The sequence below is a fragment of the Oncorhynchus keta genome, chromosome 16, assembly GCF_023373465.1.
Source record: "Oncorhynchus keta strain PuntledgeMale-10-30-2019 chromosome 16, Oket_V2, whole genome shotgun sequence".
Classification (NCBI taxonomy): Eukaryota; Metazoa; Chordata; class Actinopteri; order Salmoniformes; family Salmonidae; genus Oncorhynchus; species Oncorhynchus keta.
In genome coordinates, this window is record NC_068436.1 from 612,870 (window position 1) to 631,757 (window position 18,888).

Genomic DNA, 18,888 nt, shown 5'->3' on the forward strand with positions numbered 1-18,888 from the left:
ATTTGCGATCAAGCTTTAACTTCCTGACTGATGTCCTCATAATTTTCCTCCCTCATTTTGTGAAGTGCACCAGTCCCGTGCTTCACGGTTGGGATGGTGTTCTTTGGCTTGCAAGCCTCCCCCTTTTTCCTCCAAACATAACGATTGTCATTATGGCCAAACAGTTCTATTTTTGTTTCATCGGACCAGAGAACATTTCCTAAAAAATTACGATCTTTGTCCCCATGTGCAGTTGCAAACTGTCGTCTGGCTTTTTTATGGCGGTTTTGGAGCAGTAGCTTCTTCCTTGCTGAGCGGCCTGTCAGGTTATGTCGATATAGGACTCGTTTTACTGTGGATATAGATATTTTTGTACCTGTTTCCTCCAGCATCTTCACAAGGTCCTTTGCTAAATCAAATCAAATCAAATTTATTTATATAGCCCTTCGTACATCAGCTGATATCTCAAAGTGCTGTACAGAAACCCAGCCTAAAACCCCAAACAGCAAACAATGCAGGTGTAAAAGCACGGTGGCTAGGAAAAACTCCCTAGAAAGGCCAAAACCTAGGAAGAAACCTAGAGAGGAACCGGGCTATGTGGGGTGGCCAGTCCTCTTCTGGCTGTGCCGGGTAGAGATTATAACAGAACATGACCAAGATGTTCAAATGTTCATAAATGACCAGCATGGTCGAATAATAATAAGGCAGAACAGTTGAAACTGGAGCAGCAGCATGGCCAGGTGGACTGGGGACAGCAAGGAGTCCTCATGTCAGGTAGTCCTGGGACATGGTCCTAGGGCCCAGGCCAGTTGAAACTGGAGCAGCAGCATGGCCAGGTGGACTGGGGACAGCAAGGAGTCATCATGTCAGGTAGTCCTGGGGCATGGTCATAGGGCTCAGGTCCTCCGAGAGAGAGAAAGAAAGAGAGAAGGAGAGAATTAGAGAACGCACACTTAGATTCACACAGGACACCGAATAGGACAGGAGAAGTACTCCAGATATAACAAACTGACCCTAGCCCCCCGACACATAAACTACTGCAGCATAAATACTGGAGGCTGAGACAGGAGGGGTCAGGAGACACTGTGGCCCCATCCGAGGACACCCCCGGACAGGGCCAAACAGGAAGGATATAACCCCACCCACTTTGCCAAAGCACAGCCCCCACACCACTAGAGGGATATCTTCAACCACCAACTTACCATCCTGAGACAAGGCCGAGTATAGCCCACAAAGATCTCCGCCACGGCACAACCCAAGGGGAGGCGTCAACCCAGACAGGATGACCACAACAGTGAATCAACCCACCCAGGTGACGCACCCCCCCCAGGGACGGCACGAGAGAGCCCCAGCAAGCCAGTGACTCAGCCCCCGTAACAGGGTTAGAGGCAGAGAATCCCAGTGGAAAGAGGGGATCCGGCCAGGCAAAGACAGCAAGGGCGGTTCGTTGCTCCAGAGCCTTTCCGTTCACCTTCCCACTCCTGGGCCAGACTACACTCAATCATATGACCCACTGAAGAGATGAGTCTTCAGTAAAGACTTAAAGGTTGAGACCGAGTTTGCGTCTCTGACATGGGTAGGCAGACCGTTCCATAAAAATGGAGCTCTATAGGAGAAAGCCCTGCCTCCAGCTGTTTGCTTAGAAATTCTAGGGACAATTAGGAGGCCTGCGTCTTGTGACCGTAGCGTACGTGTAGGTATGTACGGCAGGACCAAATCAGAGAGGTAGGTAGGAGCAAGCCCATGTAATGCTTTGTAGGTTAGCAGTAAAACCTTGAAATCAGCCCTTGCTTTGACAGGAAGCCAGTGTAGAGAGGCTAGCACTGGAGTAATATGATCAAATTTTTTGGTTCTAGTCAGGATTCTAGCAGCCGTATTTAGCACTAACTGAAGTTTATTTAGTGCTTTATCCGGGTAGCCGGAAAATAGAGCATTGCAGTAGTCTAACCTAGAAGTGACAAAAGCATGGATTAATTTTTCTGCATCATTTTTGGACAGAAAGTTTCTGATTTTTGCAATGTTACGTAGATGGAAAAAGCTGTCCTCGAAATGGTCTTGATATGTTCTTCAAAAGAGAGATCAGGGTCCAGAGTAACGCCGAGGTCCTTCACAGTTTTATTTGAGACGACTGTACAACCATTAAGATTAATTGTCAGATTCAACAGAAGATCTCTTTGTTTCTTGGGACCTAGAACAAGCATCTCTGTTTTGTCCGAGTTTAATAGTAGAAAGTTTGCAGCCATCCACTTCCTTATGTCTGAAACACATGCTTCTAGCGAGGGCAATTTTGGGGCTTCACCATGTTTCATTGAAATGTACAGCTGTGTGTCATCCGCATAGCAGTGAAAGTTTACATTATGTTTTCGAATAACATCCCCAAGAGGTAAAATATATAGTGAAAACAATAGTGGTCCTAAAACAGAACCTTGAGGAACACCGAAATGTACAGTTGATTTGTCAGAGGACAAACCATTCACAGAGACAAACTGATATCTTTCCGACAGATAAGACCTAAACCAGGCCAGAACATGTCCGTGTAGACCAATTTGGGTTTCCAATCTCTCCAAAAGAATGTGGTGATCGATGGTATCAAAAGCAGCACTAAGGTCTAGGAGCACGAGGACAGATGCAGAGCCTCGGTCCGATGCCATTAAAATGTCATTTACCACCTTCACAAGTGCCGTCTCAGTGCTATGATGGGGTCTAAAACCAGACTGAAGCATTTCGTATACATTGTTTGTCTTCAGGAAGGCAGTGAGTTGCTGCGCAACAGCCTTCTCTAAAATCTTTGAGAGGAATGGAAGATTCGATATAGGCCGATAGTTTTTATATTTTCTGGGTCAAGGTTTGGCTTTTTCAAGAGAGGCTTTATTACTGCCACTTTTAGTGAGTTTGGTACACATCCAGTGGATAGAGAGCCGTTTATTATGTTCAACATAGGAGGGCCAAGCACAGGAAGCAGCTCTTTCAGTAGTTTAGTTGGAATAGGGTCCAGTATACAGCTTGAAGGTTTAGAGGCCATGATTATTTTCATCATTGTGTCAAGAGATATAGTACTAAAACACTTGAGCGTCTCTCTTGATCCTAGGTCCTGGCAGAGTTGTGCAGACTCAGGACAACTGAGGTTTGGAGGAATACGCAGGTTTAAAGAGGAGTCCGTAATTTGCTTTCTAATAATCATAATCTTTTCCTCAAAGAAGTTCATGAATTTATCACTGCTAAAGTGAAAGTCATCCTCTCTTGGGGAATGCTGCTTTTTAGTTAGCTTTGCCACAGTATCAAAAAGGAATTTCGGATTGTTCTTATTTTCCTCAATTAAGTTAGAAAAATAGGACGATCGAGCAGCAGTAAGGGCTCTTCGGTACTGTACGGTACCGTCCTTCCAAGCTAGTCGGAAGACTTCCAGTTTGGTGTGGCGCCATTTCCGTTCCAATCTTCTGGAAGCTTGCTTCAGAGCTCGGGTATTTTCTGTGTACCAGGGAGCTAGTTTCTTATGAGACATTTTTTTGTTTTTAGGGTGCAACTGCATCTAGGGTATTGCGCAAGGTTAAATTGAGATCCTCAGTTAGGTGGTTAACGGATTTTTGTCCTCTGGCGTCCTTGGGTAGGCAGAGGGAGTCTGGAAGGGCATCAAGGAATCTTTGTGTTGTCTGTGAATTTATAGCACGACTTTTGATGTTCCTTGGTTGGGGTCTGAGCAGATTATTTGTTGCAATTGCAAACGTAATAAAATGGTGGTCCGATAGTCCAGGATTATGAGGAAAACATTATGCTATTGTTCTGGGATTGATTTGCACTTTTCGCACAAGTACGTTCATCTCTAGGAGACAACGTGTCTCCTTCCTGAGCGGTATGACAGCTGCGTGGTCCCATGGTTATTTGTATGTGCGTACTATTGATTGTACAGATGATCGTGGTACCTTCAGACGTTTGGGAATTGCTCCCAAGGATGAACCAGACTTGTGGAGGTCTACAAGTTTTTGTCTGATTTATTTTGATTTTCCTATGATGTCAAGCAAAGAAGCACTGAGTTTGAAGGTAGGCCTTGAAATACATCCACAGGTACACCTCCAATTGGCTCAAATGATGTCAATTAGCCTATCAGAAGCTTCTACAGTCATGACATCATTTCCTGGAATTGTCCAAGCTTTTTAAACCTAGTGTATGTAAACTTCAGACTGGAATTGTGATAAGTGAAATAATATTTTGTTTACTGTTGGAAAAATGATTTGTCATGCACAAAGTAGATGTCCTAACCAACTTGCCAAAACTATAGTTTGTTGACAAGAAATTTGTGGAGTGGTTGAAAAATTAGTTATAGAATTTTAGAATCCAAAATTAGAATCCAACCTAAGTGTATGTAAACTTCTGACTTCAACTGTAACCAGCACAATTTGGGAGCGTATCAGGTTGTAATTTCTGTTGACATAAACGGTTGACTCATCATACTTGCGTGTGTCCTGATTTATACTCATGTATGCAACTTTTTGACAACACTTTCTGTAGTACAGCAATAACATAGTTTCAACAACACAATCAGTGCCATTAAGGAGAACAATTGGGGATGCTGCAAATGTTTAGTAATAATATGATACTGCTGGCTGACTCGTGGGTGTCTGTGGGTCTGGGAGGAGCTGTGTGTGTGTGTGTGTGTGTGTGTGTGTGTGTGTGTGTGTGTGTGTGTGTGTGTGTGTGTGTGTGTGTGTGTGTGTGTGTGTGTGTGTGTGTGTGTGTGTGTCTAGGAAGAGAAATGTGTGGCAATGCACTGAATTTGGAGCACAGCATGTTGGCTGTGTATTCTTCACGGCAAAATGATTTGACAACCCAAATCATTGCCCAGGCCAGATAGAAATGTGGATCCTTGTGTTTGACACATGGGGATTGGGATAGCCAAATGACAATTTTACACATTACCTTGAAAGAAGTCTTTGGACAAGCCTTTGCACCCAACCACTAATATTATTCTAACCAAAACACAATGTCCCCAAGTTAGTATGGTGTAAATTGCATGCCCAAATCCTCCCAAAGTAACTTTCAACTAAGTCATAGAGCTACACAATCCCATTTTTGGTTAGAAAGTGAAGCTGTTGGTGGCAGTGGCTAGTTTGCTTCCCACTTATTGCAAGTCTCCGTTGTCCCCATCCTCTAATTTTCTTTCTCTCTCCTTCTCTTTACTACATGGACGTGTCTCCCTATTACTGTCGTGGCAGGACACGTGAAAGCCTGGCTTCCAACACGTCAAGCATCATGGAGAGCAATAGACGACAGAATCCAGCATTGAGTCCGGGCCACATGGGCACCACCAGCAACGGTCCGCCGTTCAGCTTTCGCGCCATTCCTGAACCCCCCCGTACTGCACAGCCTGAGAAACTGCAGAAGTCTTCAACTTGCCTGGCGTCCATCACCAGCGTCTGACCTGATATACAGACTGACAGACATCAAGGCCTGAGATGGAGGAGGTGGATTATTAAGGTTATGGTAGGGACCGTTGGGGGTAATGAGCGGGGGGGTGGAGAAGGCAGAAGTTGGGTCACGTTGTGCCCCCACCTTCTCCTCACCCATCCACACACACATGTCCACCCTCCCTCACCCAACCCCCAGAAAATCCAACTACTACTGGGACTGTTAACCTCACAGGCATGGCTTCCAGAGACTGTTCCCACAGCTTCAAAAACTTCACTGCAAAAAACAAACAAACAAAATGACAACCATGAAATAACAAAAACTATCCTGACCAGATTCATTTTGTCTCCCATTGCAAGAGAGCCGATCAGGAATTATCTTGATATGGATTATATCAACTTTGATTTTTTGGGGGGGATTTCCAGATTCCTCAGTGTTGGTATTAGAGAAATGTTGATACATTTAGGATTGGAGTCACATTTGGGAAAATCTATACTTTTACATGTTATTTCCAATCCATGTCCAATGAAATGTTTTCTATCAAGAATTAGAAATAATTTATCAGGAGAATTATCATATTTGTATGTTGATGCACAGTATTAAAAATAATGAAGGAAGAGATGAGAAGGTGGAAAGGCAAAATGTCAGAGGTTCCGATTTGTGTAGCGCAAAGCAAAATAGGCTATTGTAGTTCTATCCATACAGTATAATTTATTCATAAGTACAATAATGTATACTCAAATCTTTTTTTTATATTTAAATGACCAAAATGAAATCGTTAAAACGAATATTGACAATTTAGTAAGGGAAAACAGTTGGTTTACATTGTTAGTTGAATTATTAAGTTTCCATCCTGAAGCACTAATGTGCCTTTTCTGTGGTATTTATGACTAAATTAAAAAAAAAAAAAAATCTTTACCCAACATATAATCTCAGGTCATAAGAATATTTTCTTGAACACACGCACACACACTCTGTCTGTAATCTTGTTGGAGGTGTGTGAGGAGTTGGCCTCGCTAATTAGTGGCTTGTTGAGTGTTGTAATTGGTTTGACAGGACTTTACTTTTATGTTTGTTTCAGATGTGTTTGCCTTTTCACAACATGTTTGCCAGAGTATGCATAGATAGACCATCAAATAAATGGTTGCAGCGGGGTGAAAATTGTAACTATATATCCCAGGGGTATAGGACAGACAAACACCTCCCTTAACACGTCTATCACTATCATTGCCAGAGCCATCAAGGCATTTATACAACTTATGTCTGCGGTGTTTATCTGAAATGAAGTGTTTTATGAAATTGATCAGCTCCTAAATTTGTTTTGCAAATTGCAAAATCTCTCCAAATATTAGAGCATGCGGACTAGTGATGGCTACCTTGCAAGAGAATAGTGAAGAGTTATTGCAGTCTTGCCTCTTTATTCACAATATTGTTTGTATCACAATACTGTAAGTATCGTGTATTGGAAATTTGTTTATCTTGTACAGGTGCTAAGATTTCTATAATGAAACGCTCTATTCAATCCGCAACGCTGAAGATCTGCTTTATAGCGTGACTGACAATTAAAGGCAATGTTTTGAAAGGACTTTACTTTATTGTAAATTGTCCTGAAACAAGTCCATGCATCAAAGCTACATTAGGGGTTAAGTTAATGACCTCCCACATGCAGAATTGCAATGTGCATTATTGAAGGAATTGATATATTTATGATGCCCATAAAACACAGTAAGTTTATCAGTCTTGCATGATAGTGATCAATTAATGAACTACACATCCAATTGTACAATTGTATTCACTTCTACTTTGAAACTCTTTTAAAAAAAAAGTTATCAACAGTCTCCTCCCAGTGGGCAAAAATGTTGGTTGAAATGTGATTAAATTTGTCATTTAACCTGACTACAACCAGTTAGAGATACCTTTTTCATAACAACGTCAAGATGCCTGGGAAAGACTGTAACCTGAATACAACGAGGTAAAGGTGTCTTTTTATGGTAGTTAAAAAAATATAAAAACATTATTTTACAGTCATTAGCTAATGACCTAACAAAATATGACCATGACATCACAAAATGTGAACCTGACGGCACTACAACCGGTTTTGCCCGCTGGGATGATTGTAAGGCAGGAAGATTCCATTTTTGTCATGACACAAACAGTGGTGTTCATTATAAAACAAGTGACATATCAACATGCTCGTGAATGTCATATATCACAAAGGCTATGTCAATCACTTAATCAATGTCTGGTAACTATAGGCCAATGGATGATCATGATCACACTTGATAAAAGATTCTGTGAAATCCTAGATTATTATCAAGTTAGTAACAGTGAGACAGAGTGGAGACAGGGAAAGATTAAATAATGGATAATGTAGATTAATCAATATAAGCATAGATTTTGTTTGCAGCCTCCATACAAAACTAGCTTGCTATTCAAGCCAGTTGCTGAGGCCGTAGTTAGTTCGTTTTGTTATCCTAACGTGTCTTTAGCATGATGTCTGCTATCAGAGATGGTGTGGGAATAATTTCTTTTTTCCTTTTTGGTAGCCTATTTGATTGGCAGGAGTCTTCCTTAGTCTATACTCATTTATTGATAGTCTTGCTCACAATAGGCAGGATGCAACATTTAGAAAGTTATAGATAATGAGGATTGTTTGTAAAAGTTGTTTCTAACTGCTTTCAGATAAATGTTGTGAGGGGAGCAACAATCATCCGAAAATCCACAGTGTTTAAACGTTACCGACATAGTTTAGGATGATTAGCCCTGAAGGTCTGTCTAGTGGGCATCTTATCTAATTAAAACATTAAGGTGTAACTGCTGGTAACTTGTTTAAAGATATTTATTTCATGGCTAATAAGCTATACTAGCCAAAGTCCATGAAATAAATATACTGTATGTCCTTTTATTTAAATTATTTTTAAAGAAGGGAATGCAATGCCACGTTCAAAGTTAGACATTTTAGCAATGAAAATACATTTACAATAGCCTATACTAGAGAACATCTACAAGTGATACTTTTGGATTGTTGAACATCTTTGAAGTCAGTAAGAACCAGATCTGAGTTCAAATACCATTTGAAATCTCTCAAATACTTTGAGGTTTTGCGTTAGCCTGCCTGGTGTACCAGGAGGGTGCCGTTTGCACTTTTGGGACTTTTGCAACAGGCAAACTCAATCAAGCACAACTAAGGTATTTGAAATTATTTTAAACCTAGGTTTGAAGAATCTGGACCTCATGATTATTGGGTTATTTCTTTCAGTGAATGTGTGCCTCGAGTGATTTGACTATAGTCAATTGACAAAGGTTCTGGGAAATGTTACTATACTCCATTTTGGGGTAAGCTATGTTTTTGGCCAAGGAATATTAGAGAGCTACAGTCATGGTCAAAAGTTTTGAAAATGACACAAATATTAATTTCCACAAAGTTTGCTGCTTCAGTGTATTTAGATATTTTTGTCAGATTTTACTATGGAATACTGAAGTATAATTACTAGCATTTCATAAGTGTCAAAGGCTTTTATTGACAATTACATGAAGTTGATGCAAAGAGTCAATATTTGCAGTGTTGACACTTCTTTTTCAAGACGTCTGTAAACCGCCCTGGAACGCTGTCAATTAACTTCTGGGCCACATCCTGACTGATGGCAGCCCATTCTTGCATAATCAATGCTTGGAATTTGTCAGAATTTGTGGGTTTTTGTTTGTCCACCCGCTTCTTGAGGATTGACCACAAATTCTCAATGAGATTAAGGTCTGGGGAGATTCCTGGCTATGGACCCAAAATATCTGTTTTGTCCTATATATGTTTTGTTCCCCGAGCCACTTAGTTGGTTGGCACTTTTGCCCTATTCCATCATACTGGAAAGGCATTGTTCGTCACCAAACTGTTCCTGGATGGTTGGGAGAAGTTGCTCTCGAAGAATGTCTTGGTACCATTCTTTATTCATGGCTGTGTTCTTAGGCAAAATTGTGAGTGAGCCCACTCCATTGGCTGAGAAGCAACCCCACACATGAATGGTCTCAGGATGCTTTACTGTTGGCATGACACAGGACTGATGGTACCTTGTCACCTTGTCTTCTCCGGACAAGCTTTTTTCCACATGCCCCAAACAATCGGAAAGGGGATTCATCACAGAAAATGACTTTTCCCCAGTCCTCAGCAGTCCAATCCCTGTACCTTTTGCAGAATATCAGTGTGTCCCTGATGTTTTTCCTGGAGAGAAGTAGCTTCTTTGCTGCCCTTCTTGACACCGGGCCATCCTCCAAAAGTCCTTCGCCTCACTGTGTGTGCAGATGCACTCACACCTGCCTGCTGCCATTCCTGAGCAAGCTCTGTACTGGCGGTGCCCCGATCCCACAGCTGAATCAACTTTAGGAGACGGTCCTGGTGCTTGCTGGACTTTCTTTGGCGCCCTGAAGCCTTCTTCACAACAATTGAACCGCTCTCCTTGAAATTCTTGATGATCCGATAAATGGTTGATTTAGGTGCAATCTCTCTAGCAGCAATATCCTTGCCTGTGAAGCCCTTTTTGTGCAAAGCAATGATGACTGCACGTGTTTCCTTGCAGGTAACCATGATTGAGAGAGGAAGAACATTGATTCCAAGCACCACCCTCCTATTGAAGTTTCCAGTCTGTTATTCTAACTCAATCAGCATGACAGATTGATCTCCAGCCTTGTCCTCGTCAACACTCACACCTGTTTAACAAGAGAATCACTGACATGTCAGCTGGTCCTTTTGTGGCAGGGCTGAAATATAGTGGAAATGTTTTATGGGATTCAGTTCATTTGCCTGGCAAAGAGGGACTTTGCAATTAATTGCAATTAATCTGATCACTCTTCATAACATTCTGGAGTATATGCAAATTGCAGTTATACAAACCGAGGCAGCAGACTTTGTGAAAATGTATATTTGTGTCATTCTCAACTTTAGGCTACGACTGTATACTGTATGTCTGGCAAGCAAAGCTTATAAAGTATCTGGTAAAGGAAATTCATGGGAGAAAGAGGATGACTGGATCCAGATTCCCACATTATTTTCATGTTGTAAGAAAAGGCTTAAGTTAAATTTAAACCACATAGCACTTTAAAGCACATTTAAAGGCAACCCTCCTGGAAAATGTATAATATTGACCGACAACAAGTCATTAGTGGTGCATTACCAAATAGTTCACTGACGGCGCCGTTGGATTCATATAAAAAGTGAATTGTAATGAACCTTTACTTACTCAACAGTAGAGTTGAAGGTGATAAGAGGGACAAAGGAGTTAGGCTACATGGTTGTTACACGAGAGCTCATTTACATGAGTAAATTGGGAAATCAAATGCATTTAATTACACTGAAACCACTTACAACAGTAATTTTTTCATAGTTAGTGGACCATTTGTTAATCCAGCTATAATGTAGCTACTACATTGTTATGGTCAAACATTCTTCTGCAGTGTGACCTAATCCTTCATCAGTGATAAATAAACAAGTTTTAGTGCTCCTCTGCTTTACCGTCTCCATTTGTAGACCTGGACTTTTGTGCACTGTCACTAAACTATAATGTTTTAGTAGACAAAATAGGAATGCAACACTTCCTCCAATGAAAACATTATATGGAAATGATATTGTTAACGTCAACTACTTATTTTACTGTACAGACTAAACATCATACAACTGACTACATTTTTTTTGTTGTTTTCCCCCTTTGCATTGAAGTAAGCTGCCTTAATAAAAACACCCTTGTGAATAATTGGCACAAACATTATACAACTGCAGAAGACATGGCAGTATGTATCTAAATGTGCATATTGGGTAGTGTGATGATGATGATTATACTGGGACAAAGAGGAATTCTGCTTTCAGACTTTGCAGTGCGGGTCATCATCTACTGCACTTCTACTGTGATGTTTGTTGATTTGTTTATGAGGACACACAAGGTACAGGTTTTAATCTCCTCGCCAATGTTTCAGTACAAAGTAATGGACTTGTATCGAGTGACCCTATATAACGACATCAATATCGAACTTTGTAAAATACATTTCAATAAAACCTCCCACTACCGCGTATGGATTATTCATTCTCCGATCCAAAGTTATGCATTCAGTGCTTTGAATGCATTTTAGGGGCATATTCCCCACTGTTTCAACTGTGCAGCTATTGCTGCTCGAATTACAATAAAGAACAGGTGGGGTCCTGTGTCCAATGATTGGATAATGCTTGAAAAGTGTTTTGGTGCAGCCTGCTCTCATAGACTAGACGTTACATAGTAAACGGTAAATCCGAGACACTCAAATATGAAACAGTATGTTACATTTGGTAAGGTTACATAAGACAGAAGGGTACTTAAAGGCAAAAATGAAAGGGAGCGTGGTTGGCTGGGTTGCGAATGTCTAACAACCCAAAGGCTGAGTGATCGAATCTCATCATTGACAATTTTAGCTAATTAGCAATTTTGCAACTACTTTCCAACTACTTAGATTAAACAGTTAAGGTTAGGGAAGGGTTAGCTAACATTTTAAGTCCTAACCTTAACCTTTTAACCTAACCCCTAGCCTAGCTAACGTTAGCTAGGTAGCTAACGTTAAATAGGTGGCTAACATTAGCCACAACAAATTGGAATTCATAACATATTGTCCGAATTGCAATTCGTTTACACATCATACAAATTGTTATTCGTAACATATCATACGGAATGGATGATGGACATCCACAAATATACCATACAAAACATAACATGTCATTCTAAATATGAAATGCTCTTGAGACCAGGTTTGTTGGTGGAGAAAGCTGACATTTCCAACCTATGCAATTTATATTAAAAAACAACTCATGAAGTGGCAATCCTGATGGTTGACATAGCTTTGTTGGGATGACATGGTATTTGTGTTGTTATGACCAGGGATGGGGTGAGTAATTGATTAATTAATTTTGAACTTGAAGATCTTGTCCCTGTCATTGACTTCCATAGTTTTTTGGTTAGCAGCAGCTAGTTAAAGAGATTGAACAGGATCTTAAAGATGCGTTATAAATGTTTTGTGTAATTTCAGTATGTAGTTTTGAAAATAGCGTTGACGATCGTAAGCGGGTCCACGAAAGGTGGGCACAATTATGTACAATGTTATCCACTTTGTATGATATGTTAAATCCTGCAACAACATGTTTTTATTAGCAATTCTTAAGCACTTACAAATTCATAACATATTGCATGAATTGGAATTCGTAACATATACGAATTGCAGGATGTTTTTTTACAGCCCATACACTACTAACCATGAAAAAAAGCACCAGACCATTATTCCTCATCCACCAAACTTTACAGTTGGCACTATACATTGGGGCATGTAGCGTTCTCCTAGCATCCGCCAAACCCAGATTAGTCCGTCGGACAGCCAGATGGGGAGGCGTGATTAATCACTACAGAGACTGCTCCAGAATCCAATGGCGGCGAGCTTTACACCACTCCAGCCGATGCTTGGCATTGCACATGGTGATCTTAGGCTTGTATGCGGCTGCCTAGCCATGAAAACCCATTTTATGAAGCTCCCGACGAACAGTTATTGTGGTGACTTTGCTTCCAGAGGTAGTTTGGAACTCGGTAGTGAGTGTTGCAACTCACTACCGCTTCAGCACTCGCGGTCCCGTTCTGTGAACTTGTGTGGCCTACCACCTCGCGGCTGAGCCGTTGTTGCTCCTAAATCTTTCCACTTCACAATGACAGCACTTACAGTTGACCGGGGCAGCTCTAGCAGGGCAGAAATTTGACGAACTGACTTGTTGGAAAGGTGGCATCCATTGACGGTGCCACGTTGAAAGTCGATGAGCTCTTCAGTAAGGTGTTTACTGACAATGTTTGACTATGGAGATTGAATGGCTGTGTGCTCGATTTTATACACTTGTTAGCAACAGGTGTGGCTGAAATAGTCGAATCCACTAATTTGAAGGGGTGTCCACATACTTTTATATATATATCGTGTATGTTAAGAATTCCCATTCATAGAATATGTTACAAAAAATAGAGGTAAGTCCTAGAATAGTACAGATATGAAATGAACATGTTTAACCTATTAATGTTGCATTTAGGTCCAACGATGTACTTTCCTAGAAGGCCTATTGATGTTTATTGTAATCTACACCTCGATTAGGTTTATAGAAATCATTATTTTGCTAAATTATTTTCAATTTGAGCTTCATTAATTCTATATTGCCTACACTTTCTCGTTCTGAACTTCTAATGCGAGTGGGGCGGGTGTGGCTTTGTTATAATGATCACAAGAGCAGCTGCTCAACGATTTGACAGCTCCAACGCTTCTGACACCGCCAAAACATCAGCTGTGCGGGTGTCGGCTATCATCGGTTAACGCTTGCGCTTGATCTGTTTGAATCTTGGCCTAATTAAAATGTTTACATTTGGAAACAGTGGCCAGGTGAATAAAACCAAAGCATGGGTTGCTGTCATACCTTGTCCATAGACTGCTGACAGCGTAAGGAAACTAATATGTCATTTGGGTGCACTATGCTTTAACAAGTCACAGAACATATTCTGACTGTATCAGTTTCACGGGCAACTAGCCACAGTAAGTTTAGTGATTGTACTGAATATCAACTGGCACCATATTTGCTTAAAGGTGTTCACTTCCTAGCCGGAGCAAGTTGTAGGATTCTTTGGTCATCATTTTGAAGGGAAAGGTCACTGGGAAAAAAAAGTGTACTTTTTTTCACACAAAGAAAATGATTTAAATGAATTTAGGAGTTGCCGCATTTCACATATCCAGGTGCTATATGGTCTCCTGTGCATTTTATTAGACGAGTGGCTCTTGTACACAATCATGAGCGTAGACTGTAAGGATGTTCACAATCCTTTTGTATTTTTCTCTTTATTTTCGTCGCTTTTGTTAACTCCCAATGCACCAGACTCATACACACACATGCTACCTCCACCACCTCTCTGACAGCAGAGCAAGACAGTGTGTCAACATCTAGGTGCTGTGTCTGTGGTACACAGTCATATATAAATATCTATTAAAATATCAGCCCCTACAAAGTTGACTAGTCAAATTCTAAATCAGTTCCCCTCAATTGCAGAAATTACCAGCACTTGATTTTAGGAGTTTGCAACAATATACCATTTTTAAGACCTCTGCATGGCTATTCATCTAAGATGTTACTTGGAAACTTGGGGCAGAAGCAAACCAAGGACTGTGGGAGACTTTCACTGCACAAAATTGTTTAATGTTTCGTAAAATATACTTTCATGTGATGCAGTAATGGCATCACTTTCTTGCAGCGCAAGTTTGTTGTAATTCCAGCCCTGGGGTAGTTTGCTGTAAAATTAAATGGTCACACAGCATTTGGACAGAATGCTGAAATATACAGATTGGTTAAGTAACCTTAATTTCCAGGCTTCCTCGCGTAATGAACGAGATTTGGGATGTATGGTAATGTGAGACTAGCCCGCAGTCTGCTAGGTAAAAAATATGTTGAGTAAGTTTTCCATCAAACTGACATTGAACATCAACAGCTTTTTTTGGTTGAATTCACAGAAAGTGGGCAACATACACAGTTTGTCTAATTTCAACCAGATTTCAACCACAAATCAACAATTTGGATTTCAAGGGTTGGTTAATTTCAAATTCGTTGACAACTCAATTAAATATCCACAAAAATATGATGTTGATTTGAGATTTCGTCAGGTTTTTGCCCCGAGGGGGAACATTTTGGGATTTTAGCGCCGCATAAAACATTCCTAAATTATAACAGTACTGAACCATACTGTAAATGAGTGAAATTAGTTTTTTTTTGTAATGTACAATATTAGAAAAAAGTTCCTATTTGTGTAAAAATGTTGTTTAAGTGTTGGTTATAGGTTTTAAATGGTGCTGTTGTTTTTAAAACACTATAAACATGGCCATCAGATTTGCACATTTTCTTGATATCTGCCTATACACAATGTTAAGATCTGCCAACCTTTTGAAGAGTAAAGCAAGATATACAGTGGGTGTTGCAAGATCTTTCACATGTAAAACAATTATATTTGACATCTTTCATTTGGCAAATTATTACACTTAAATGACCACCTTTTAAATCACTTGTTTAGTGAGGTTTGGACTTGACAGGTGTGCTGCACACTCTTAAAAAATACCTAGTAGAAACTTTGGGTATTTATGTGCTGGCTCTAAATAAATAAAAATACTAAGCATATAACTTTGATATCCTGTGTGTGCTTTTCTCTGTGGATATATTCTTGCATTGACCCTTTTGGAATTAGCACTGCAAACATCTGCTTGGAACCATTTTTTTTATCATCTTGGCTGCAAGGACTTTTGTTTGAACTTGACAGGATGTTGACCAGAAGGGAGTATTTATCAAGGGTTTCATGGTGTTTAGGTTTTAGTTTAGTTTTTATTCATGTTACACATTTTCATCTAAAACCTGAATTGCAGGTTTTGGATGAAATAATTATACTAGTGGTGGAGTTTAATGATGGAGTTATGGTAAACTTTTTTTGCTTTGTAATTCATAGATAGGTTTGTGTCCTATAATTCACCCGGGGTGTGTGAAATCATAAAATTGATTAAATCTTTTTTTTCCCCTCATCAATCTACACACAATACCCCATAATGACAAAGCAAAAACAGTTTTGAATTTTTTTGCACATTTATTTTTTTAAAAAGAGAAGAAAATTAAATATAAAAATTCCATAAGTATTCAAAACTTTTACTCAGTACTTTGTTGAAGCACCTTTGGCAGCGATTACAGCCTCAAGTCTTCTTGGGAATGACACTACAAGCTTGGCACACCTGTATTTGGGGAGTTTCTCCCATTCCTTGCAGATCCTCTCATGTCTGTCAGGTTGGATGAGGATCGTCGCTGCACAGCTATTTTCAGGTCTCTCCAGAGATGTTCAATCTGGTTCAAGTCTGGGCTCTGGCTGGGCCACTCAAGGACATTCAGAGACTTGTCCCAAAGCTGTGTTGTTTTGACTGTGTGCTTAGGGTCGTTGTCCTGTTGGAAGGTGAACCTTCGCCCCCAGTCTGAGGTCCTGAGCGTTCTGGGCAGGTTTTCATCAAGGAGCTTTCTGTATTTTTCTCCGTTCATCTTTCCCTCGATCCTGGCTAGTCTCCCAGCCCTTGCCTCTGAAAAACTTATCCACAGCATGATGCTGCCACCATGCTTCACTGTAGGGTTGGTGCAAGGTTTCCTCCAGACGTGACACTTGGCATTCAGGCCGAAGAGTTCAATCTTGGTTTCATCAGACCACATAATAATCTTGTTTCTCATGGTCTGAGAGTCTTTAGGTGCCTTTTGGCAAACTTCAAGCAGGCTGTCATGTGCCTTTTACTGGGGAGTGGCTTTTGTCTGGCCACTCTACCACAAAGGCCTGATTAGTGGAGTGCAGCAGAAATGATTGTCCTTCTGGAAGGTTCTCCCATGTCCACAGACGAACTCTGGAGCACTGTCAGAGTGACCAATGGAGTGAGCACTGTCAGTCAGAGTGACCAGAAGGTCCTTCTCCCCCGATTGCTCAGTTTGGCCGGGCAGCCAGCTCTCTTGTTCTTGGGGACCTTCAATGCTGCAGAAATGTTTTGGTACCCTTCCCCAGATCTGTGCCTCGACACAATCCTGTCTCGGAGCTCTACGGACAATTCCTTCGACCGCATGGCTTGGTTTTTGCTCTGACATGCAGTGTCAACTGTGTGACCTTATGAAGACAGGTGTGTGCCTTTCGCAATCATGTCCAATCAATTGAATTTACCACAGGTGGACTCCAAGTTGTAGAATCATCTCAAGGATGATCAATGGAAACAGGATGCACCTGAGCTCAATTTCGAGTCTCATAGCAAAGAGTCTGAATACTTATGTAAATAAGGTATTTCTGTTTTTCTATTTTATAAATTTGCAAACATTTCATAAAAACCTGTTTTCAGTTTGTCATTATAGAGTATTCTGTGTAGATTAATGAGGGGGAAAAGTAATTTAATACATTTTAGAACGAGGCCGTAACGTAACAAAATGTGGAAAAAGTCAACAGGTCTGAATACTTTCCGAATGCACTGTATATTAATATATGGGTTCAATTCAATCAAGCTTACATGCAGTACATTATTTTACCCAAATACATAAACTGTATCTTTTTATTACTCAAATAAAACAGCAGAATGATTTTGTGGTAATGTAATCAAATAGCAGACAGACTCCCTTCTCAAGTAAACCTTATGAAGGGCACGTTCCTCTGCCCATGCGTTGCTGATGCATTCCATATCTTGCAACACCTGGATAGGTATTTTCAGTATCAGCTAACCACATCCATTATGTTATAGCAATTTGTCATTTGATGACCCTGTCGATGACGTGGCAAGCAACCATTGATTGATGCCTGCAAGGTCTGAGCAGGGGAACGCGATCCATATGTTATAGCATGCCGCTTTTCAAACCAACTGGGAACTCAGAAAAATACAAGGTCAAATCATGACGTCAGTGATCTTCAGGTCGGAAAGTCAGAGCTCTAGAAAGAGGCCTGAGTTCCCGAGTTGGAATTCTGAGTTGCATGACCATTCAAATTTCCCAGCCGGAGCTGTTTTTTCCTGAGTTCCCAGTTGTTTTGAACGCACTGAAGTCGGAATTTGGAGATTCCCGATTTCTCATTTGTTTTGAACACAGCAACTATCTGATGCCCGACTGCACAGTCAGTGACGTGGCACGCAGACATTGGTTGATATATGCAGCATCTGAGCCGGGGAATGTGACCAATATCGGCCTCAGTCTCAAATCCAATCACCTTCAAGTACTACTATCTGGTGACTGAAGGAGCACGCTGCTTCAAAACAACTGGGAACTCAGAACTGGAAAATCTCAGACTTCCAACTTCAGTACGTTCAAGACAACTGGAAACTCTGAAAAAAACCTAGCTCCTTTTTTTTTGAACGGTCATCCAACTCAGGCATCTTTCCAAAACTCCGACCTGAAGATGACCGATGTCATGACTAGACCTTGTTCCCAGTTGTCTTGAAATCACCATTAAGAGGTTAGTGATGCACCCGTACCATATGACTAAACTAATATGAGGGCCTAGACCCATTTCAGTCCCTTGCCCCTACCTATGTCGTATAAAAGACCGGAAAGGACTAGATAAGGGTAAACAATATGTTGGTCTTCCTAGACCTGCAGTCGGCAGAGTGGGGATTCTTCCATATTGCTTTCACGTTTCCAGCCCTATCTGTGGAGACAAAAGGGGCTAGGTATTGAAATGGAATGTGGCCATTAAAACTTAATCTTCACTCCAGCCAACAGAAATTGCAGCAACAGCAACCTCTTGTGGCACAAGTAACAGCACCAGTGCCCTACATTGTTGTCATCAAAATCAGAAAGGTATTTTGCTTAGGGCCAGGATTCAATGTAATTCGCATTATAGCGAGCATGACCTTTAAATGTTAATGCAATCATTGTGAAAGCCAGAACATTGCCTTTAAAAAATGCATTGTCTATAAGTGTGATCGGATTGAATTGCATCCTAGTTTGGA

The 18,888-nt window shown here is 40.7% G+C and overlaps 1 protein-coding gene across 1 annotated transcript in view; it reads left to right on the plus strand.

Moving 5' to 3' along the window:
• Positions 1 to 11,432, plus strand: part of LOC118395313 (storkhead-box protein 2-like) — a 47,137-nt gene extending 35,705 nt beyond the window's left edge. Inside the window, exon 5 of the mRNA XM_035789026.2 lies at positions 5,190 to 11,432. Within this exon, the coding sequence (XP_035644919.1) occupies positions 5,190 to 5,394 (205 nt within the window). The 3' untranslated portion in view covers positions 5,395 to 11,432. The remainder of the gene's footprint in view (positions 1 to 5,189) is intronic.
• The last annotated feature ends 7,456 nt before the right edge of the window (positions 11,433 to 18,888 follow it).